Below are 23,055 nucleotides of genomic sequence, written 5' to 3'. Positions count from 1 at the left end.
TAACCTGTATCACCAACTGCAGGGTGCTAACACTTAATTAAATGCATGGCACAGTAACAACTATTAGTTGTTTTCTTTAAATTGCTACTACAAACTTACATGAACAGCTACCTACTTTTACCTTAGAATCTCCAAGTGCTTCCTGAACATTCAGGAGTTGTTTGAGCTCGAAATAGCAATATTTGTATATTTGTTCCTCTTACTCCAGAATAACTTATTCCAGAAAACTGTGCCAGTGTGGATAAGACTCAACAACCTGCCCAGCAATGTGCTGAGTGACAACCTGTGTGCGAGCCAATATATCTACTAGGATAACTTTTTCGTCTTTTCTTCCCAGAAATTATACCTTCTAATTCGAGGTTCTTGTTTGAACTGTCACATGCTGACATGTACTCGAGCTGTGGTTCACTTACTGCTAAGTCAGCTGAAGGTTCTGGAGAATGGGCTGCTTCATGCTGTCCACGATCTTGAAGTCGTCCTGAACAGGGCAAGTACTCTGTCTTTCTCCGTTCCTTTTTGAGTTGATAATACTGTAAATATAGGCTTATCTATTCCTTTTCTTCCAGTTTTTAGAGCAAAGCACAGATGCAACAGCTCTAGAAATTGAAGAAGAGTTAAACCGCCACGTCCATGAAATATTGCAAAGTCAAGAACCAAGCGATCAGTGTTCAAATGCAAGTAGAATCAGTGTTCTTCTTAGGATATCAGGTTTTGTCCTTTTAATACAGCAATGTGCAAAAGAAAATCTCTGTTTGACTATGTAGACTTCAGATTTTTTTCCTGAGTTCTGAAGTGTGTTACATTTAGAGTGTAATGTCCAAAATCAAGCTTAAAAATATTTTCTTTGCTGGCCCATAAAAACTTAGAGCAACTATTAGGTTTATAAAATATGATTTGTTTTCTGCTAATGGAGATGTTTTTATAGTATGAATAGAATATAAAAATAGTCTCATATTTCTGTCAGTATGTTACCTGCAGATAATGATACCTCTGTACAATGTGTCAGCTGTTTTGAGCTGCAGAACATTTTTTAACTCAGGCATCCGGCAGTTTTGCAGCATAAAGCACATTAAAAATTGTTAAATTACATGATTGTAATTGAATTCTTCTTTTCTTTTATATGCAGATTAATGTATGATGTTAGTAAAGGGAAATATTACTAAGTTTTAACATCTTAGAGCAGATTTGCTTATAAGCCAAATTTAGTTCCTTAAACTCTTTTTTCGAAACCAACCTGAAACCCTTTGGAACTCGTGCATTCATGAGCTGTCAAAAGAAGAGTGATTTTGGTCAATCTTCTGGCTTTTAGATTAGGGAAGACCTCTAATTAGAGAAAAGCTCTAAAATTCAGCACTGACTTGAAGATTAAAGATTATTGATAAAATAAATTTTAAAAGCAAGGAGATAAATGTTGGGGTTGTGTGTGTAATGCCGAGTTTGATGTAAATTAGGTAGTTTAATAAGCTTGTGTCAAATGTTTTAAATTATTTTTATTATTTTTAATATTTTTAATTCCTCTCTATCAGGTAAAAAACGTTTGTGAGTGTAGAAATAAACTGATAGCACAGTTCTGGAAAGCACATATGACTTCAAAGAGATGCCCAAACTGCAAGTAAGTTTAACTACACGAGGAAGTAAATAGGTGGCATAGAGTAAAATGTTGTAAGTCTTTGTATTAACCTTTTTTTTTTTTACCTTTGCTTTTTTCTTTTATTTCTTTTTTTCTTTTAGATCTAGAAGATCACTGGTGCGAAAAGAGCATAACAGCAAGCTGACAGTAACTTATCCTTCCACAGTGTATCGTAAGTCAGGAGAGAAAGGCACCGTGGATGAGCCAGCAGGTAAAATATTTGTCTTCTACTCCAATATGTTTGCCCGTATTTAAGATGCACAGTTTCCTAGCAACAAATATGCACTTGTATATTTAAACAAAACACTAGGCTCAGCAGTAGGGGAGTATACAATTTCCATTAAATTCCTCTAACTTTTGTAGGTTTGAGTGTCTTTATGCGTGCCAGGAAAAGAAGTACAAAGGTGTAATCTCTGTCAACTGGTTTTGGGACACTGTGTTTTGGGGGGTTAGCAGATTTTCTGCTACGTTTTAAACTAGAGAGACTAGATGAAAAATGAACCCGGAGGAGGGCCAACCTTCAGAAAGAAAATCAGGTAATCTGATCTTTTACGGAAGGATTTCCTCCTAAAGAGGAAAAGACAAGAAAGTAGTGACACTTTCCAGGCTTAATTAACCCGGTGTTTGAATCTCTCAAAACTTCTTTTTTTAACTCATGTTGTATCCTTGATCCTTTACACAGCCATGTAGAATTAATGGGGATTTGTGTGAGTTATTTAACACTTGGAAAAGATTTATAAATAGAGCTTATTCTGTTTGCTTGCCAGTAAGTTAAATAATAGATTACATTTGTGGAGTTGTGCCTGGAGAAGCATAGCATCGGTGATAGGTTTTCAAGCAGAAATTTCAGGTCTCTGCTTTAGCATCCTTTACCTTGCACATTCAAGAAAGGCAGGAAAGTTTGGATATCCCAATATTTTTACTTTTGAGCGATATCTGTGACTGCACTCCATGAAATTGCAGGGTACTACTTTGGGATTTCTGTTTGAATCTCTTTGACAGTCCAAAGTCTGGGGGCATGTTTTATTATGCTAGTAATTAAAATAACTGTTCTGGATGGTCAGGTGAATTGTCAGATTTAGAATAGCTTGCCTTACAACAGAAAGCTTCAAAACCAGACATGTTCTTGCAGAAGCTGTTATCATTCACATGTGAAGTACAGGTAGGAAATATCTTCCTCCTGCCAATTTTCAAAGACCAGGACTGTAATGCCACTTGATTATTTTATTTCAGTCTTACATCTTCTGGAGTGGGAAGGACCGTATAGTTATGTACATTCTGTACAGCTTGTGCCATGGTTGCTCGTTGTGTTGCACCTTGGAGGGAGTACTTTTAACTTCGGCTTTGATGCATTTATGCTTGAGGAGTGGAAAGGTTTTCCATGTGAAATAACAAAAAGAAACTTTATTTGAGGTCACGGGAAAATTGTTCTTCCTTAATCATATACTCTAGTTTCACTGGGACATGAGGGGCTCACCTGCAAGAGGAGGAGAAGCTGACACTATGGTTTTTCACATATTTCTGCTTTTCAGTAGCAAAACCATACAGTGTTTTCCTTCCTCTCAGAAATACAGCTAGCCCAAGTCTTGAACTTAAAATATACATGCCATCCTGACTGTAGCTGTTGTCTCATCCAGTTGGGTATTTCATATGAACCTCGGTCTCACTGGTAATAACGTGAGTCCCGCTTGTTTCTTTCTCAGCTGTAGGTTGACTCTTGGTTTTTGTTTTGGTCAGTGGATGTGATCACAATTCACCAGTAATAAATAAATCAAATAAATATGATCAAATAAAGCATACACTTTAGCTGTAAAGAATGAGTTTTGTTTCAGCTACATATTGGTATTCACTAGTCACATAAATGGCTTATTTATTTCATACTGAGAAGGCTCACTTTATTTAATTTCAAATCCCAAAAGCAAAGTTAATGATGCTTCAAAGTAGATGTTAGCCAGTGTATTTTGTGTTATTTCCACTCCTTTTCTTTGCTGGAAACACTGATCGTTGTAAGCCAAGAAAACCTTTCAAAATAACCCTGTGTTTTTGTTTTGTATTTATTTTTAAGCTATTGATGAAACCCAGTTAGGGAAGAGAGGCTACCTGACACCAATGACTGCCAAGGAGTTCATCATGTCTCTGTGGAAGAATGAAGGTAATGCTTGTTAAGAGCAATGTTGTCTGCTGTTTTCTTTGTCCTTTAGTGGACAAAGTCTGCAAACGTTTGTCTCCATATTAAATCCTTTTCAAATCTTTACCTTTTGCCTGGAGGGCTCCTGGTTTCAAGATAAATGTTTATGACAGAAGGGCTGGTACCTAGCGAAGGCAGAGAACTGAATTCAGTAAACTAGTTTGATCAGCTGTTCTCAAATTGTGGCTCCTCGCAAAGCTTGGCTGTTGTTCAAGGAGAATATGATGTTCACATGGTGCTGTGTCTGCTATTCCCCACAGTCACCTTGGTTAAAGACTGAGAGTGTATTTAGTGGTCTCTTCTTTTGAGTTACCTGTACACTAAAAGTGTCTACAGTTGTCAGGAAAAATCAAAGGGTTTCATGTATCAGTCATAGTCAGTGACAAAAATGACCAAGGAGAACAATAAAATTCTTTCTAAAGTATTTATGCCTAAATGTTTTTATTTTAAACAAGCTCTCTAGTATTTAACTTAGCAGGTTCTTTTGATTGACCAATTGCATCTGGGGTTGGGGGGGGGGTTAGATTCCAAAAAGAAAAGCAGCAATAATGTATTTATCTTTTCTATTTTATCTTTTCAGGCTTCTTTTTGCGTTACCTCTTTCCTGGGATGGATTCCCATAAGAGTTCAGGATTTAGTCCAGATATGTTTTTTTTAGACCTGCTTGTGGTTCCACCTTCAAGGTAAAAAATCCCTGAAACAAATTCAAAGCAAATCATGGGTTTTACCACATACTCTTCTCAGGAGTCAGAGATGCAAACACCTGTAGTACAGACACTGGTATACTAAAATGTTGGTGGGACTTTAAAAAAAACAAAAGTGACAGCAGTAACCAATGATAATTTTACCAAACTCCTTTGAAGTTATACTAAAGGAGTGAAATAGTAGTTTTGAAAAAAGTGTATTTTGTTATTAGTATTTCAAATTACTGCAGAATATTAGGATGTTACAGCAGTAGAGTGCTGGTAGAATGTCTTAAGGAATCATTCCTCTTATGACTATGCCAGTATAATAAATGAAGTTTCAAATGCTCACTGTTAGTTTATAGGGATTATTTTTCCTGCATTGAAGACTTAGCTTAGTATGTTTGAGATTTATTACGCTGCTTTTTGGTGACGCTGATCTGCTAAAACCATCTTGATCTCCTGTAGGTATCGTCCTGTGAATCGTATTGGAGACCGGATGTTTACGAATGGTCAGACTGTCAACCTGCAGGCTGTCATGAAAGATGCCAAACTGATACGGAAGCTCTTGGTTTTCATGGCAAAAGAACAATGTCAGCCAATTAAAACTGTAGGAGATGAAACCCAAACAGTAAGAGTTGCTGGTTATCTTACTCTTTAATATTTGGATATGTGGGGTGCAGTTTGGGTAGGTTCTTGTGTCAACTGTTTCAGTAACATTTTTTGCCTGGGCTGTTGGAATATATCCTGTTAGACATGTTCTCTAGGTATTTTTGCTCACATCTTTCCACGCAGCTCTCTAGTGCAAAGGGACTATCATTTTATGCGGACTTCTTATTTGTGGTTTTTATATTAGCCTACTGTATGTGAAACGTGGGCTCCTGTTGCTGGAAAATGAAATACGTACAGCAGAAATAGTTTGTGATAAAACTTTCCCAGCATCTTATGAAATTAAAAATGGTGGTGGAAAAAAGACGCTGTATCTTTTAAGCCCAGTAGAGCCAATTGTGATCCTGGTTGTTTTTAAGCATTAATGTCTAGATGAACTAAAAAATTTCCAAATAACCATAATTAGTAACAATGCTTGCTTACAACCAGCCGGTTCACATGGTAATGATGTGTCACCACCATTCACCCAGGCTATGTGGCCTCATGCTGTTTTCCTATATTTGTTTTGAGAAGGCTTCAAGGAGAAAGCTAGGGACACCTCAGCTTCTGTGTTTAGGCTGTGAATCATGGAGTTTGCTTACAGGGGGAACTTGCTGCATGGTACATTGGACTGTGAATTTGCAGAGTACTAAATATGTGCATGCTCACTCATAGTTAAGTAATAAGTGCCCTTTTCTAGTCACAATTGACATACAGTACGCAACTCTGTGGAGTTTTAAGGTTTGGGACATGTATCTCTTGCCCTTGAAATCCCCATTCTGAGAATGTAACTGTGAAGAAAACTTAAGGTAGATTCAGTCTGGATATCCCAAGCTTTTTGTGTTTTGCATTTTTTTTCTTCTGTAATAACGGTTATACCCTTGTTTTGGAGTGTCACCTGTATTCCAACTATTTTTCCTCTGCTGATAAGAAGCCTAATATTTTTCTGACAGCCTTCAGACAGCCTAACGTGCTCTTTCTCCATGGTGTTTAGGCTGGAGGAAGTTCTGTGTTTCTGGCAGACGTGTTCACTCCAGTGTACTGCTCTACAAGGGAACAAAAGAAACTTCTTGTATCTAATTTGAAAAATAGTGCAGGTTAACCAACACAGTTAACCTACAGAGCAGAAATTGATCATAAGCATACTGAAAACCTCTTTTCGTATTTATTCATGAATTGTGTTGTTAAGGGTTCTTTGATACCAGACTTAGTTTCAGCTGAACTTGGTTTACATCCTGAAGTTTAAGGTTTTTTTAAACATTTTACTTTAGTTACTGAGAGTTTGGCCACTAGGTGGAGATGTGCTCTTAAAATGTTTGAGGTGACAATATGAAAAAATGTGTTTTGGAGATGACTGGTATACAGCCTCCTAGACTGTGAGAACAAAGTGATGTAAGTGCTGCAAGCTCTTGGATTTGTATTTTCATCTGAAAATAGGGCTTCCCAGTAGAACAGTGGTTCTTAGCCTACACCGACTAACCAGTAAAAAGCCAATTTGGAAAGAGGACTGTCACTTACCAAGCAATCGGCTAGTAAAATGCCACTGGAATATGTAGATGTGGTCTTTGGAGATACCCAAGTCAGTTTCTAAATCTTGACAGCAGACCAGTCCGAAACACTTAGGTGTAATAACAGTGTGAACGTATCTTTAATTTTATTTTTTGATTTGGTTTCTTCAGTGAGGTGCAAAATAGTGGACAATGTTTTGTTTGTTATTTAACACTGTGATTTCAGCTTGGTATATAGTAGGTATTTCTTGGTAAGTCCAAGTTCTTATTTTCTGTTTCTGTAGGGGACCGGTGAGAGTAATGAACCTCTGGACCATTCTGTCCTGGCAACAATTCCAGGACAGACCATTGCAGATAAGCTTTACAACACTTGGATTCGCCTTCAGACTCACGTCAACATTGTCTTTGACAGTGACATGGACAAACTAATGACTGAAAAATACCCCGGTATTCGTCAGGTGGGTGGCAGGGAGAGTGTTAGAGACTTTGTATGTCACAGACTGTTAAAGCAAGAGAAATGGATGGAATAAGAAATGTTTTATTTTGTGCTCATTATGTAGTGGTTTTCATGATAATCATTACTGCAATGTCTTGAGAATCTGTCTCACGTTGCTAGTTTTTGTCTTTTGCATTTTAGTCATTAACTTTTGTTTTCAAAGCTATTAGAGAAAAAGGAAGGACTCTTCCGCAAGCACATGATGGGAAAACGTGTGGATTTTGCAGCTCGATCAGTCATTTGCCCTGATATGTACATTGGCACCAATGAGATTGGCATTCCCATGGTAAGAAGAAAGAAAGGAGTATTTCTTTATGGTACAGCTGGGGACTGAGCTATACTTTAGTGTTTTCAGCTACGCAGTAAACAGTTTAAAACGTAGAGATTTACTGACCCGTCTGGACCTTTTCCTCCCTAGTGCGTCACAGTTGTATCTTACCGTTGGATGTTAATGAAGAAGCAACGTTGAAGAGCAGGAAATTCTTACCATTATACTGAACGCTAAGTCTAGGAAAGAGGATGTTAAAAGAAAAAAGCTTCCTTGGTTTATGAATTAGTGCAAACTTTCTAAGTAGGTTCTGTTTCTCCCTTCATCTTTGTACAGTATCTTGTAACAGGCGTGGCAGCCTTTAAGAAACAGCCATAGATATGTCTCAACCTTCATCTTTAATAACTCCCAGAGATTATACCAGTCCTGAACTTGAACTTCTCATAACCAGTCTTTTCTGCTTGCCTATCTGAGAACAGTGAGCCTGGTGGTTATACGTTTTTCCCCTGTATTGTCAGTTTGTTTGCAGAATCTAAAATCATGCTTGTTTTTTAAATTGCTAATTCAGTTTTCATTTTCTGCTCCACTTGAAAATCTTAAAAAGTGCATAGTTATTACAGTAGCGGCTTTTGAAACAGAAACATATCCATTTGGCATGACAATATGTTGAGGGGATGCACCCAAAATCTTCAAATAATTTATGTTTACACTGTCTGGATTAACGTTTGACCCTGTTTCCTCAGTGACTTCTGTTCTAAATGAAAGCTGAACAACTAGTTATTTCTCTCCTTTTTTTTTCTTTCCTGTCTAGGTATTTGCTACCAAACTGACCTACCCTCAGCCGGTCACTCCCTGGAATGTCAAAGAGCTGAGGCAAGCTGTCATAAACGGCCCAAAGGTTCACCCTGGGGCCTCCATGGTCATTAACGAGGATGGGTCTCGTACGGTGCTGAGTGCCAGCAGCCTGACCCAGAGGGAAGCCATAGCGAAGCAGCTTCTCACTCCTTCCTCAGGGGCACCCCCGACAGGACTGAAGATTGTGAGTATGACAAAGACTTGGCTTGGCAGAACCATCCTACCTGTGTGGTGGGTTTTTTAGGTAATAATACTGCCTATGGTAGTGGTTCTAACAAGCTCCAAAAGACTCCCTGAGCAGCATTGTCTTGTCTTTTAGTAGGTGGCTTGGAAAAGGTTGAGGGAGTATGTGAGAAGAAAAGCTTGATACTTTTTTCAAATTTTAATAACCATTTTTCCATCCTCAATTTCACTCATCTCTTAATGTGCAGTGTGTGGTGTTCATCTTGTCAAGCTGCTGAAGAGTCTTTCGCTTACAGCTGGCTATTCTTGGAAAGTCTCAGTAGTATGAAAGATATTATTATTCTGTTCTGTGTTCCCCTGCCTCCCTGCCCTTCTCAGCCAATTTTAGAGTTTTTTCATCCCCTTTAGAACTACTGAAATGTTCTGTATTTGGAGCAGTTTTGTGGCGGTAGCCGAAATTCAGTGTGTTTGTAGAGTAGGTGCACCACAAGCAGCTGATGTGACCTGTGTGCCACGATGGGTGCCCATGATTAAGTATGGAGTCGAGTCCTCCCATTTTTTCATCGGCCATGCTGGGAGTGGCACAGACTAGGGGAGGAGTGTTGTTTTTTTTGGTACTGCCTGCTGTAACCTAGGATCCCTCTCCCCTTCACCATCTCATTTTGCAGATGGCAAAGCAAAAACCAACCCCACTGATGCCCATCTGTTCGTACAGACGTTAACATTAGTGCAGTGCTTGGTGCTTACATCAGTTGTTTCTCTGGAGCTGCTGGAGGATTTGAGTTCTCTGTGCTGCCGCTTAATCAACCTCTGAAACTTCTCAGTCATGATATTTCCCCACCTTGCAAGCGTTGACAACGTGCTGCTTAGGCGCTGGGGAGAATTGGTGTGGAAATGGCAAATGGTCTTTTCACACTGCTATGTATACCCATGTCTCTAGTAGAAGTGGGGTATAGATTTGATATTTAAGACTGAGCGTTTCTATGATGTCTCCTTTCAGAACCTATCAGAGAGATAAACGCAAGAGTACAGTGCTCTTGCGAATTCTGTATTGCTTCTGTTTCCTGGATGAGCCTGAAGCCTTTTAAGAAGAGGTCTATTTTCAGACAAGAAGAACCCGTGCACTCCTGGCTTCCAGCCTAGGTGGCTGTTAAGTAAAAGTGGTGGTTGAGCTTTCACCTTCGAAAGCCATCCTCTCTCCTCAGGGTTCATCAGGGCAAACAGTATGTGCAGACCTCTGACGGGTTTATATCCAAGACAGCGAGTAAAAGGAGCTGCTTTTGGTATCATGTGAAGTGGAAGGGCAAGAGCAAGAAGAGGGAATACCCTATTGAACACTACAGTGGTTCAAGGAGAGGGCGTTAGCTCCCAAGTGCTTTCATGAACTGTACAGATGGAGCAGTTTTTTCCTTGGCATCGTAATTTGTTTTAATTTGGGTGGCATTTGAAACTAGTTCTCACAGTTGTGTGCTATGGCAGAAAAGCGTCTGTGAATTGCAGTGCTAAAGCTAAGGTTTTTCCAGTAATAACTGGGTAGCATGCTTTGGAAATGTATAACTGTGGCTATCTGGTGAGGAAAATAACATACAGGATTGTCAGATTTACGTGATTGTCAGGTTATAAAAGTATCTTAAAGGTTAGAATTTGGTCAGTTCTGACTCAAATAAATGCATGTAGGAAGCTCATTAAATGGAGTAGTAAATCGTTGGACAGCTCAGTTCTCACTGTTTTCTTCTTACCTGAATTTCTGCAAAGAGCCCCTCTTTTAATGTATATTTTTGAGGCTGAGAATAACCCTCCAGGGCTACACAGAATCCTACACGTGGTAAATACACAGTGAAGGATAACAGGTTTTTGGAGGGCCTCCAAACGTCAGGGCTCGGGCGTTTTAAGTTTTGGCTCCCATTCTGAACTTGGTGGGCATTTCCAAACAAAGCATTGGATAAAGTCAATCTAAAGGTTCTTTACTTGCAAGGAATAAATTATCTCCCCCTTACATTACACACCGTTACGAGGCCCCAGACTGAGTGTCTCAGTGGGATCAGCAAGGATGCCACCCAGTCTCCTCGCATACAAGGTGGTGCTTGAGGCTCACAAAGTGTTGGTGTGATTCATGAGGGCTGGAGTGGACATTAGTAATTCCTTGGGTGCTTACTGAACCAGAGACTGCAAAATTGCATCTGTCACAGCTGCAGAGTTCTGTGGATTTAGGGTTGTCAGTCCTGCTCAGGAAGAAGAACTTCAGACTTTCACGTTGGCATTTTTTTACTGGGATGATGACCTGCAAAACAGATGTGAAAATTGAGCTCACTGATAAAATAGATGCTGAAGACTCCCACAAACCAGGCTGTGAATGCATTCTGTAATGTTAAGCACAATGTGTTTAAGCTCTGTTTGCTCCTAACTCCTGGAAATAGCAGCATGCCTGCTGAAATCTTCATATATTGAATAAGCACTGAGTATTTAGACTGTACGAACAGGTTATCTTGAGCTGTTGATGATCACTTTGATGGATTTATTATAGCATGTGTATACTGACAGACATGAAAGTGAGACTATTTTGAGAGGCTGTGTTCTAGATGAGAATTTGTTGTGTGACCTCCTCCCTGTGCTTTATTCAAACATGAAGTTAGAACTCAGAGCTCCCTGCCTCTGCTCCAGCTACCTGGTCATACTATCTTATTCCAAGCTGTCCAGCACTGGCTGTATGGTGACAGGTACTATCAGTTCGGCTTTGGGTAAATTTGGTTTATTTTCTCACAAATAACAGAGTTTCCCTTTTTCAGTCTTTGATGCCCGTATTGCCAGGGGAGAAGAGAGCCTGGTAGGGTGTGGCTTGCACGCGGCTACCTTGGTTTGATTGCTGTGGTTTGTGGGTGTTAATGGAGCACAAAGCAGGCTTAGACTGTGGTTTGGTAGAGAGCAGAGAGCTTCGGGAGTAAGTAGTCTTGATTGATTCTCTTAAACCTTTTGTACAGAATGTTAATACTAGAAAGAAAATGCTTTGAATGCCTATGTGTTTTAAGATCCATTCTTTCCAGAGGCACGCATGGAAATGTTTTATAGACATCAACTGAAATTCTCTTGCAGGTTTGTCGTCACATTAAAACTGGAGACGTCCTCTTGCTGAACCGCCAGCCCACTCTTCACAGACCCTCCATCCAAGCTCACCGGGCCAGAATCCTGCCTGGAGAAAAAGTGCTGAGGCTTCACTATGCCAACTGCAAGGCTTACAACGCTGATTTTGACGGTGATGAAATGAATGCCCATTTTCCACAAAGCGAGCTGGGTAGAGCAGAGGCCTACACTTTAGCCTTTACTGATGAACAGTATCTAGTTCCAAAGGTAAATAAAACTGTCAAACTTCTTCGTATAGGAAATCGCATTGTTTAAAATGTTTTGTTGTTGGTCTTTCTATGGATCTTTCTATGGATAAATGAGATGAAATTTGTTCTTTTTAGTTTTGTTTTTTATTATTATTTCCAGTTTTCTTTCCTGTTCCCATTTTTTACCAGATATGCTCTTTCCTTCAGTGGATTTTTGTTGTTCAGGCATTATTAACTGCTTCTCATCTCCCCAGACTGAGTTGTTCTCTCTTTTAGAGAGGGCACATCACATCTAAACAATCTTGTTCCTTTTGATTGTCAATGCCTAGGAGAGATTTAGAAGAGAGCTGTACAGTAATGAAGCGTTCTTCAGAAGGGACTTTGGTGCTTTTATTCAGCTGGATTAATCTGGGGAGCTGCTAGCACTTGACCCCCACCAAACCTTTTTTCTTCCAAATTTCTTTAGGATGGCAAGCCGCTTCCTGGGTTGATCCAGGATCACATGATATCTGGAGTCAGCATGACAACCCGGGGCTGCTTCTTCACGAGAGAGCAATACATGGAGCTTGTTTACCGGGGACTGACGGACAAAAAAGGAAGAATTAAAGTATTTCCTCCTGCCATTATGAAACCACAACGACTATGGACAGGAAAGCAGGTAATTTATAGTTTATTGGGTTAAAGAACGCTGGTGGTTCCAAAGTAAGCAGAACACTAGTGTTAAAATCAGTGCTGATGGGGACTGTTGAAAAGCTGGATCCTGTTGTCTAAGCAAAACCATACAGATCTTGGTTGTATATTCTCACTAAGGCTATGAGAGTCCCTTTACATTTAAAATGACAGAATTGACATAGTACTTTTACCTGTAGCTCTTAACAGTGCTGCAGATAGAAACAATGCTGCAGTTTACGAGCATCAGAGCAGAGAAGGAATTTGTCGATCACAGTAAGCAGAGCTTGCTGAGAGTGGAAGAGTAAAGTTACACCAGCTGCTGCTTTTAAACCTCTGAACTGAAGGTTTTAGGTAAATACTCTGGTATTTGAATTCTTCGTTGAGATCATCATTATGTTGATGTAGTATCTGAGAAGCCCAAGTGGATGGACAGTTATTTTTCCCAGTAACACGGAAATAAAAAAAGCACTGGTGCCATTTGTTTCTGAGTAACTGTGTCTCATTGATCTTGCAGATGCTAGAGTTGCAAGAGCATATTCCTGTCTTGTAAGCATCAGATTTTTGAGCTTTTAAAGATTTGTTGTCAGAGAAAAATACATGCATAGACTGTTGGTTTCCTCCTCTTTGCCAAATTCTTTACAGTGAGAAAGGAATATGGGGAATAAATACTTCCTGCCATTCTTTCTGCTTCTTTACAGGTTGTTTCTACGTTGTTAATAAACATAATTCCAGAAAACCATGTCCCACTGAATTTGACTGGAAAAGCAAAGATTGGTGGAAGAGCCTGGATAAAGGGACCTGCAAACAGATGTCTAAATCTTGATTCAATGTGTGAATCGCAGGTATGCTGGTGCTGCAACTCTGGAGGCTGGGCTGGGATGCGTTTTAATCTGAATATGTATGGAGTGGAAGAATGAGGAGGGAAGCAGGAAGATGATGAAGTTAAAAACAGGAATTGAAAGATACTTACTGACAGAAGGCGGTAATTAGAGAATTGGCTTGGGTATAAAGAAAAACTCTCTTCTAATCCTGCCTGATGCAGATTCCATTTAAGTACAGGTAAATAGGTAGTATTGGTGAATATGTTTAACTGTTCGTCAATATGTGGGCTTTTAAAGCTTTTTACCTAAAGCCTTTTTTTCATGTGTCTTACTTACTCAGAAAATCCTGAAAAGGTCATATTGGGATCAAAATTTCCTTTTTCCTGAAGAGTTGTGTTTTCTTTTTCAGGTTATTATTAAAAATGGGGAATTACTTTGTGGCGTGTTGGACAAAGCTCACTTTGGCAGCTCTGCCTATGGCCTGGTCCACTGTTGCTATGAAATCTACGGGGGTGAAACGAGTGGGAAAGTGCTAACGTGTCTGGGACGTCTCTTTACTGCTTATCTGCAGCTTTACAGGGGATTTACAATGGGTGAGTAACACAAGGACTAATTCACCAGGGCGCTGCAACACTTCATGAGGTATAAAACAGACAGTGTTGAGTAGAATACATGCCAAGAGTTCTGTAAATAAACTTCCACAAGACAGTGTCCTTGACTGGGATCACTGTTTGCCAACTTTTTTTCTTCCCCTCACTCCTGTTTTTTACATAGCTGGCCTTTTAAGCATAAAGAGAAAGTATAATCTTAAGGATGTCCATTAAATTCTCTCATCTGTCCTGCCTGATCAAAGTGTGAAGAGTATAAATGTCCTGTGTTTAAATTTTATTTTGACAAAACCTCCTATGAGGCTCCATGTTTTTTTACTTCTCTGAAAAGAATGATTGCACAGAAACCGTAACAACTGGTAAGTGAGATGGGAGGACTTTGAGGGGTTATTAGTCAAGTCTTGCATACCTCATTCTACTGTAAAACTTTTGGTAAATATTTGACTTTCATTACAGCTTTGCAAACTCATACAAAAATGCACTTGGCAGTCAATAAAAAATTGACCCTTACTCTGCTCCCTCTTCTTGCAGTAGTTAAAATATTTCAAATGACCACGTAGAGCTTTGCAAGATGTTCTTATGCTAATGAAAAATTTATAGATGTAGCATCAGGAGAGTTTAAATTCACTTGTGAAGGCACAACATAGTCACTTGGAGTTACGTAGAGCAGTAGTAAGCTTTGGCAGCAGTGAGGAAACAATAGTCTTCTGTGAACCAGGGAAAAGCGGGAGATCTGTTGAAGTAAGACAATTAATTGCCTCTAAGATACAGAAAATACATCTTGAGGGCAAGGGCACAAAAGCTCATTTGACAGAGATAATGAGCAAAGAGCCTGGGATCATTAGATTTTTAAAACATCAGAAAAAGGGAAGTGGGCCTGGAGCAGGAGCCTAGTGTTTGGTGAAGATGAGATGATTTAGGACTGAACAAAATGAGTCTTAGAGATGAGATGAATGAGGTTCAGAAGGAGTCCATGAAGAGGAGACAAGTTTGTAATGGGAAGAGAAGAGCAGGGACCGGACAGTGAAGAGCCTTGTAATGGGATCATAAGCTCCTTTGCTTTATAAACCCGTGCGCAACTCAGTACTGGAGTCCCACTGGTCCCCACAGAAGTGCTGAACGTGTAGAGTCTTGGAATAATTTAGCCTGGGAGGGATCCGTGGAGGTGATGTAATGCAGCTCTCTGCTCAAAGCAAGTCCTGCCAGGTGAGCTTGTGCAGGGCTGTGTCCAGTCAAGTGAGTATCTTCAGGGATGGCAGTTCTGCAATCTCTCTTGGCCAGCATTTGATCTTGGATACTGTGATATTTTTTTTCCTCTTGAAGTAATTTTTATTTCCGTCTATCTTTAAATGCCAAACAAATGCATCTCTTTCAGTCTCTCCTCATCCATCATGTATTCTATCCATTTTAGTGACCATTTTTGGTGACTTCTGCAGGAAGTGGTGAATACCTTCAATTGTTTCTCTGGTTGGATCATTATGTGGTCTGTCTGTCTTCTTTAACAGGGATTGAAGATATCTTGGTTAAACCTGAAGCAGACCAGAAAAGACAAAAAATCATCGAAAAATCAAACCAGCATGGTATTGAAGTAAGTCGTTTTTGCAGAACATTTTTTCATAATAATTTAAAAAATTAGAAAATCTGCCGTATGTAATCGTGTCTGCTTGGCACCTAAAAAACCCCTTGTTTTATTTTCAGGCTGTTAGAGCTGCTCTTAATTTGCCAGAAGCAACATCATGTGAGGAGGTCCAAGGGAAGTGGCAGGATGCCCATCTCTGCAAAGACCAGAGGGATTTTAACATGGTTGATCTGAAATTCAAGGAGGAAGTAAACAATTATAACAATGAAGTTAACAAGGTTGGCATTGAGGCATCTGTATATACTAATCTTGTTTGGAAAGTTAATTTCATGTTGATGAGGGGTGCCTGACTGTTCTGGAGGCTGGAGCTTTCCATCTGTCCCCAGCTTAGACGTCACATACTGCCTCGCCAGTACCTCAACCTTGTCCTCCCTGAATAAGATGGCTTAATATTCAAGATGCTTTTAAAATTATAAATGGGAATGCCTGTGATTTGTCCTGGTTTTACTTTTTAAAGCCTTTGACAGGAATTGCTTTGGTTCATTGTTTTATTACTAATAGTTTTGTTTTGTTCCCCTCGCCACGATTCCAACTCTTTAGGTTTGTATGCCCCTTGGTCTGCACAGGAGCTTTCCGGAGAACAATTTGCAATTGATGGTACAGTCAGGAGCCAAAGGGTCCACTGTAAATACAGTACAGGTAATGACAGTTATAATTACTGAGCAGCTACGTATATTGATGTAATTTGTCCAAGAGTGCAAGTTACTGAGTAGGTCTTGTATGACTCTCTAATTGCAATGCAAGATTTTTATTGTGGGCTTTAGGAATGCAAGTTCTTGCATGGAAAAATTTGGGAAGAATATAATAAATACCTCAGCAGATAATTTTACTGTTTTTTTTTTTTTTTTTTTTTTTTTTGCAGCAGTTGTTAGTGTATTAGGATTTACAGAAACTGCAGGCCTCCTTGTTGGAAGGAATGCTGCAGATAATACAAACAAACCTGCAGGAGAAAGAACTTCCCCTGGCTCTTGCTGGAAACTGACCTCTCAGTTTCCATCTTCCACTGCTAAATAGGAACAACAAAATCTTACTTTGAACTTAGTGGAAATGGCAACAATGCTTTTTCATTTTGCCTTCTGCAATGCAGAAGCACGCACCAAACACGCTGTATAAAAAGGCTATCTACAGTACCAAAGGTCAAGAGAGGTTTTGTTTGGTTGGCTGGTTGTTTTTTTGTTCTGTTTTGTTTTGTTTTGTTCTGTTTTTAGTTCGCTGCTGGGAGGTGGTGATGGTAATGAAGGGAACTAATTATTTAAAACATTTCAGTTTCACATCTATTTGTATTAAAATAATCATACAGAACGTGAATCGAAGTATTGAGGGTGAGTCAAGGGGCTGGAATAACTTCATTCAAAAAGAGCAGATGAGATCCACATACCATTACTGTCCGTCAGTAGCAAGAACACTTAATGAACATAACATTTAGTGTACACGTAATTGCTTTATTAAGTTTTTCAAGAAGAAGCATTGCACTTAGGTGAGCAAAAAGTTTAATGGAAAAGTGATGTTTCCTTTTTTTTTTTTTCCTGCCTGTGCTCTTGCTGTCCACACGTAGATTTCTTGTTTGCTGGGCCAGATTGAGTTGGAAGGTCGAAGACCCCCGCTGATGGCATCTGGCAAGTCTTTGCCGTGTTTCCAACCTTACGATTTCTCACCTAGCTCAGGAGGATTCGTGACTGGCAGATTTCTCACTGGAATCAAACCATCTGTAAGCTTAATACTCATTCTGCTTACACTGAAATTTATTTAGATCTTGCTATTTTAATACAGAGTTTTTGCAGTGATAGATAAATCAGCTATGTTTACCCTGCTTTCAAATGCAGCTTTTCAGAAAGAGTATGAATTACCGCTCTTTGTGTACTTGTCAGCAGAATGCTCATGGGATTGTGCTTATGTTTAGGAATTCTTCTTTCACTGCATGGCTGGCAGGGAAGGTCTTGTGGATACAGCTGTCAAAACCAGCCGTTCTGGGTACCTGCAAAGGTAAGGGGCTTATTAAAGAATTCCAGCCTTTAAAATGTACTTTTTCCTAAAGTATTGTAGACTGGAGCAAGCACTTAAGTAGCTTAGATTAGCTTCATAGTGTACTCACTTTTCACAAAAAGTTTGCTGTTAGAAATGTTTGGTCTAAGGTGACTTTCTAGAAGACTGGGTGAAGTGGAGCTTTATTATCTTTAACTTATCTCTGGCGCATAGCAGCAGCAGAAGCTTCTCCTTGTGGAGAATTCTCTTTCCTGGGAAGAGGAAAGATGCACATATTCCTGGCAACTCAGTTTTTTAGGCCACATTGTGGGGCTCATCTTTATTCAAGCCACACCTGCAGTATATAGAAGAAGGTGGGAATTCTAAATTGTTTTGGAGGGTAGTGAGGAGTTCTAAAAGAGGGCTGCCTTCTTGCACACAGCTATTTGTGTGATAACAGAAATAGAAAATAACTTGCTGTTTCGTTCTAAGGTTCTTCAGTCCAAGGAATTTGGATGGAGCAACATGCAGAAAACATTGCAATATCATTACACGTTTTGTTTGTATGTCATGTCTAAGATTTTTTGCTTGTAGAATTCCTGATAAGTCCTTAAGTGCAATTAAGATCTTACTGAAAACAGTATTTTTCGTGTTAGAGTTATCATCCTTGTTACTGTGTAGCCTCAACATTTTTTAATTTTCTTTGAGATAGGTGTATCATAAAACATCTGGAAGGACTGGTGGTTCAGTATGACCTGACTGTACGTGATAGTGATGGCAGTGTTGTGCAGTTTCTATATGGAGAAGATGGCCTTGATATCCCTAAAACTCAATTCTTACAGCCTGAGCAGTTTCCTTTCATTGCTGAAAACTATGAGGTAGAGCACCTAAATCTTAACTATTTATATGGTGTGAAGGGGAAGACTGAAATGTGTGGTTAAGTTTTGGCATGTCCGTTAGTGATTTAGCGGCATAGGTGTTTGCATGTCACTTTCAGACTATGCTACGTTTTTATTTGCTGCTGTTTTTGACTTATGGAAGTGATTATTAAGTCTATAGAATGATTTAAGCAGTTTGAAATTCATTAGAGCATCAAATGCTCTCCCTGTTGTCTCTTCTATTTGCACTCAGCACTTGGATTCTTATCAACTCAGATAATGTTACTGTTCAGCCTCTCAAGTTTGATAACTTCCTTTTACCGGTGTCATTTCAGTTGCTACTTAGAGAAGAGTGGCACTAGTCACATAAAAATATATGGATTTGAAAATTGTTTTACTGCAGCTGAACCTTTTGAATTGCAGTAAATACCTATTCAGTTTGCTCTGCCTGTTCAGCTACCACGAGTATAGAGAGGAAAGTAGTCATAAAGGTAACTTTCTTGTAGGTGATCCAGAAGACAAACCATCTGGATGAAGCTTTAGCAAGGATGGAGTCTCACCAAGCCAATCAGCAGTTCAAAGCCATCAGAAAGTGGCAAGCCAGGCACCAGAACTCTGTGCAAAGAGAAGGAGGTTTTCTGATGTTTTCCCAGAAGAAAATGGCAAGTGTAAAAGCACAGATGCCAGGAGGAGAAAGCAAAAATGGAAGAGATCCTGCTACTTTACAGGTAACATGGAAGCAGTTGAATTGACCTAGCCCCTTTTTTTTTTTCATAAAGTTGCAGAATTCAGTGACTTTTTTGTTGTTCCAATGTGTTTCAAGGTCTACTTAAACAAGCTATCTTTTGAAGGGATCATATGTCAGCTGTGTGAGTAATGAAACTGAGATTCATTTGTTACTGCTTAAAGTCTGTGGGCCACAGAGCTAGGACAGAGGCCAAAAATTGAGGTAAAACTGGTTTTAGAAAACAGCCCACAGGGGTATTTTTGCGTGTTTTACACAGAGTAGATCTCTTGAGCCAGCCCTGCTGTTTCGAAAAGTAAGCTTATGTATTCTTGTACACCAGGGCACTAATATATATGGCTTCTATCAAAGAATGAATATATGGCCACAAAATGCAAACGGGCGCTGCTTCACAGCCTTGCTTTCACAATGAATTTGCCCTGTTGTGATGTGGACAGTTTGCATGAAACTCCAAACTGAAGGTGTTGAGATAAACTTAAGTGTCTGCAAATGTTAGGCCTTGTCACTGGTATATTTACTCAGCTATGCTGAATTTATGTTGCTATTGGTGCATCAGATACCACCCAGAACAGTTTGGCATGGGGATTCATTTGTTTGCTTTTTTCTTTCAGCAGTAAGTAGGAAAGGATATATATTTACCTCTGTCTCAGTATATTATAAAGCTCAGTGGACGGATTACCGTGTCACAAGGCAGCTTCTCCTTCATTAGCAGCAAAGCTTGTAAAAGCTCATTTTCTGTATTTTTTCTTTTTGAAGTCAGCGTTAACTTTTTCCTCTATTAAATGCAACATATGAAGTGTTACCTGAAAGACTAGCCAACTGAAGAATAGAAAAAAGAAAGATGAGCATGTATAAGATGCAAGCTGTGTTTAAGGTTTCTTCTGGACTCCTGAGGTTGAGTGTAGACAACTGAAAACAAGAAAAGCTCTTCTGTCATGCTAGCTTTGGACAGGTGAGGTGCTAGGCAGCTAGAAGATTAAAGTGAGTCAAGGGGTTTCACTTCCAAGTTAAAAGCATTCTTAGTTGTATTTCACTGGTTTCTGAAGTAGTTACTATGGGTAGATATTCGATTTCAAGTGTATAGAGAATCTTGAAGACATTTGGGGTTAAAATTGTAAGTACCAAAAAATGGAGAATGCTGTATTTGTAGCTGAGTTGTTCCCTACTGTGTGTTCCATACACCCTTAAGTGTATTGCAGGTAATCTTTACCTCCTTCTCTATTGCTAGATTGCTGGTGGAAGTGGTGATATTTTGCTTTGGTCTTATTGTGGCTGAACCAGCCGGCTTAAAAATTCTCTCTTATTTCCAGTTATTGAAGATGTGGTATGAACTAGATGAGAAGAAGCGAAGAAAATATCAAAAGAAGACAAATAAGTGTCCTGACCCAAGTCTTGCAGTTTGGCGTCCAGATACACATTTTGCATCTGTTTCAGAAACATTCGAAAGTGGAGTCAAAGATTATATCAAGAAATGGGAATGTGAGAACAGAGGAAGTTGCATGCAACCAGCACTTCCTTCTGATAGGTAGTAACTTCTCTATGCTTACTTTTCTGTGCTGAGCCCCAAAAAAAGTATTTTTGGACTGAGTTTGCTCATAAAGATGAAAAGTCTTTCTCAAATCATGTTTTTTGTTGTGACCTTTGTGAAGCAAAGTTGAGGGTTTCAGAATGGTTCCTGAAAGCAAAGTGTGCCTAGTGCCTAGAGGAGAGGCTCAGGTTGTCTGTTTGTTCCAAACCTGAGTTTTCCATGCTGGTAAGAACTTTGGCAAAAACTGTAGAATAAAAGCAGCACAGGGGCGTTCCCATATGCAACGGTTAAAAATGAAAATATGCTCTTGCCACATCTTGGAGTCAGCAAGACAGTTGAGATGAGGAAATGAGTGTAAATAATTCTCTTTTGACAATGTGGGAATTAGCAGTAGAAGACAGTTTGTCCTAAGCTCGCAGTTCTGTGTTAATGAGCTGTGCTTGTCAGATCAAATTAGGATCAAATACAGTTTTACAGTTCCTGAAGTGGATTTATCCGTAGCCTACCGATAGAAATTGGCTGAAAGAGGTAACTTCACTGAACTGGGAATGTTTCAGTCTGCACTGAGTTTTTTATGTTGAGCTAAACATCTGCTTATTTAATGCCTTTCAGATTAAAGGATTTGTTGTATTTAAAGTGGCAACGATCTCTTTGTGACCCAGGAGAAGCTGTGGGTCTTCTTGCAGCTCAGAGTATTGGGGAACCTTCCACACAGATGACTCTGAACACCTTCCATTTTGCTGGCAGAGGTGAAATGAATGTGACTTTGGGTATTCCAAGGTGAGAAACCTGTGTTCTCAATGGGTCCTTTGCCATTTTTGGCACTTAAATAATTTTTTACCGTACTAGCAGCTGTGTGTGATCTTGAGAGCAAATGATCCTTTAGTTTAACTGCAAATTGTACCTGTTCAGAAATATCTTCATGTCGTACAATTTTATGGGTGTTTTGGCTCGCTTTCCAGACACAGAAGATCTATGGAGATCTCTTACTGGGTGTATAACAAATGACTTCCTTTGTTTCTGTTTTTTATTCGGCACAGTAAAAGCCTAAAGAAGCCATGCTTTGTGGGTTTGCCCTCTGCTCACCTTTTCTTCCCCCTAGTATCTTGTAAGCCTGTTCGGTTTTCACACGAAAAATTTCAGTGCAAATGACTACAAAGTCTTGCAGGATTATCATCACCTTGACAGAAGGAGACCTGTTTTATAGCGGCAAGGTTTCTCCTGGCTCTTCCGTGCACTGACAGGCACTTTGCAAGCGCACACATTTACCAGCCAGTCACCAACTTGCTCTGAATAGCATGGGTGCTGACCATGGCCTTGTAAATGGGTGTGAGGGATGAGGTGGCAGACGGCTGTGTCACTTTAGTGCAGCAGGGGAGAGGGAGAAGGCATGAGGAGCATACATTATGCATCTGTAGGAAACAGGCTTCATTAGTTCTTCTGTTCTGGGAACAACTTATTACCATCTCTGTTTTTTTTTCCCGTAATTGGAGCAATAATCTAATGGAGTCAGTAAAGCTGTGCCTGGTGAGGAACCAGGGAAGTAGAAAGGATTGGTGCAGTGGTAACCACAACTCCCAATATGTATGGTTTTGGTGGGGCTGGCAGTTGCTGCATGCTGGTTTATTTAATAAGCATGCTGCTGCATGCTGTCTTATTAAATGAAGTAGATGTTTATTTGATTGCAGAGTGCTTTTATTGCTTCATTTGAAGGATCATTCTTTATTTAAAGGTTGCGGGAAATACTGATGGTAGCCAGTGCAAATATTAAAACACCAACAATGAGCGTTCCTGTGCTTAATACCAAGAAAGCTCACAAGAAGGTGAAGCAGCTTAAGAAACAGCTCACAAGAGTGAGCTTAGCTGAGGTGAGCCACCTATTCAGTGTATCCTTAGAGAGTCTGCAAAACACAATTTCTGCTTTGAGCTTATGGGTTTGTCTGGCTTTGCAGCAGTTTCCATTTTTGCAGGCTCACCTGTGGGTGCAAGGTAAGGTGGGTCCTTCTCACCTCTTGCCTACTGAACATATGATATGTTGAAAGGAGCCGGAGTTACCGTGGCCATATGAGATGTAAGATCAATTTAATCTGTAGAGCATCATCACAGGATGCAAACTATAGAGTGTAAAGCAAGTGTAATAGCTTTGGCATAGCAATAGTATAATGCAGGGGAGGATTTGTATTTACTGCTATAGCCTTGTTTGGCTTTTCCTTGGACTCATGCCTGCGTGCCCTGTCCTCTTCTGTCTTATTTCAAGTTAGGAAGCAGCAAGGATAGAATTAAGTCAGCTTCACTTGAAATACTGTCATGTTTGATGAGCAAGTAACATGCTGCAATAAAACGAAGCTGTTGGCCCCATTGAGAAGTGTGGCCTCTTGTACAGAAGTGGGACAGGAGGTGAGCCTGTTCTCCCAGCA

General features: G+C 39.7%; 1 protein-coding gene across 1 annotated transcript in view; it reads left to right on the top strand.

Moving 5' to 3' along the window:
- Nucleotides 1-23,055, top strand: part of POLR1A (RNA polymerase I subunit A) — a 33,751-nt gene that overhangs the window by 1,135 nt on the left and 9,561 nt on the right. Inside the window, exons 3-26 of the mRNA XM_040556419.1 lie at nucleotides 338-487; nucleotides 567-674; nucleotides 1,527-1,612; nucleotides 1,732-1,841; nucleotides 3,696-3,782; nucleotides 4,399-4,501; nucleotides 4,970-5,132; nucleotides 6,942-7,115; nucleotides 7,317-7,439; nucleotides 8,233-8,460; nucleotides 11,550-11,804; nucleotides 12,252-12,443; nucleotides 13,156-13,299; nucleotides 13,688-13,871; nucleotides 15,392-15,474; nucleotides 15,585-15,743; nucleotides 16,066-16,164; nucleotides 17,081-17,233; nucleotides 17,426-17,508; nucleotides 18,200-18,365; nucleotides 18,872-19,093; nucleotides 20,421-20,635; nucleotides 21,251-21,418; nucleotides 22,371-22,506. Of these exons, the coding sequence (XP_040412353.1) occupies nucleotides 338-487; nucleotides 567-674; nucleotides 1,527-1,612; nucleotides 1,732-1,841; nucleotides 3,696-3,782; nucleotides 4,399-4,501; nucleotides 4,970-5,132; nucleotides 6,942-7,115; nucleotides 7,317-7,439; nucleotides 8,233-8,460; nucleotides 11,550-11,804; nucleotides 12,252-12,443; nucleotides 13,156-13,299; nucleotides 13,688-13,871; nucleotides 15,392-15,474; nucleotides 15,585-15,743; nucleotides 16,066-16,164; nucleotides 17,081-17,233; nucleotides 17,426-17,508; nucleotides 18,200-18,365; nucleotides 18,872-19,093; nucleotides 20,421-20,635; nucleotides 21,251-21,418; nucleotides 22,371-22,506 (3,591 nt within the window). The remainder of the gene's footprint in view (nucleotides 1-337; nucleotides 488-566; nucleotides 675-1,526; nucleotides 1,613-1,731; nucleotides 1,842-3,695; nucleotides 3,783-4,398; nucleotides 4,502-4,969; nucleotides 5,133-6,941; nucleotides 7,116-7,316; nucleotides 7,440-8,232; nucleotides 8,461-11,549; nucleotides 11,805-12,251; nucleotides 12,444-13,155; nucleotides 13,300-13,687; nucleotides 13,872-15,391; nucleotides 15,475-15,584; nucleotides 15,744-16,065; nucleotides 16,165-17,080; nucleotides 17,234-17,425; nucleotides 17,509-18,199; nucleotides 18,366-18,871; nucleotides 19,094-20,420; nucleotides 20,636-21,250; nucleotides 21,419-22,370; nucleotides 22,507-23,055) is intronic.

This window comes from Cygnus olor, chromosome 4 (genome assembly GCF_009769625.2).
Source record: "Cygnus olor isolate bCygOlo1 chromosome 4, bCygOlo1.pri.v2, whole genome shotgun sequence".
Lineage (NCBI taxonomy): Eukaryota > Metazoa > Chordata > Aves > Anseriformes > Anatidae > Cygnus > Cygnus olor.
This window is presented reverse-complemented; position numbering and strand designations above follow the sequence as displayed.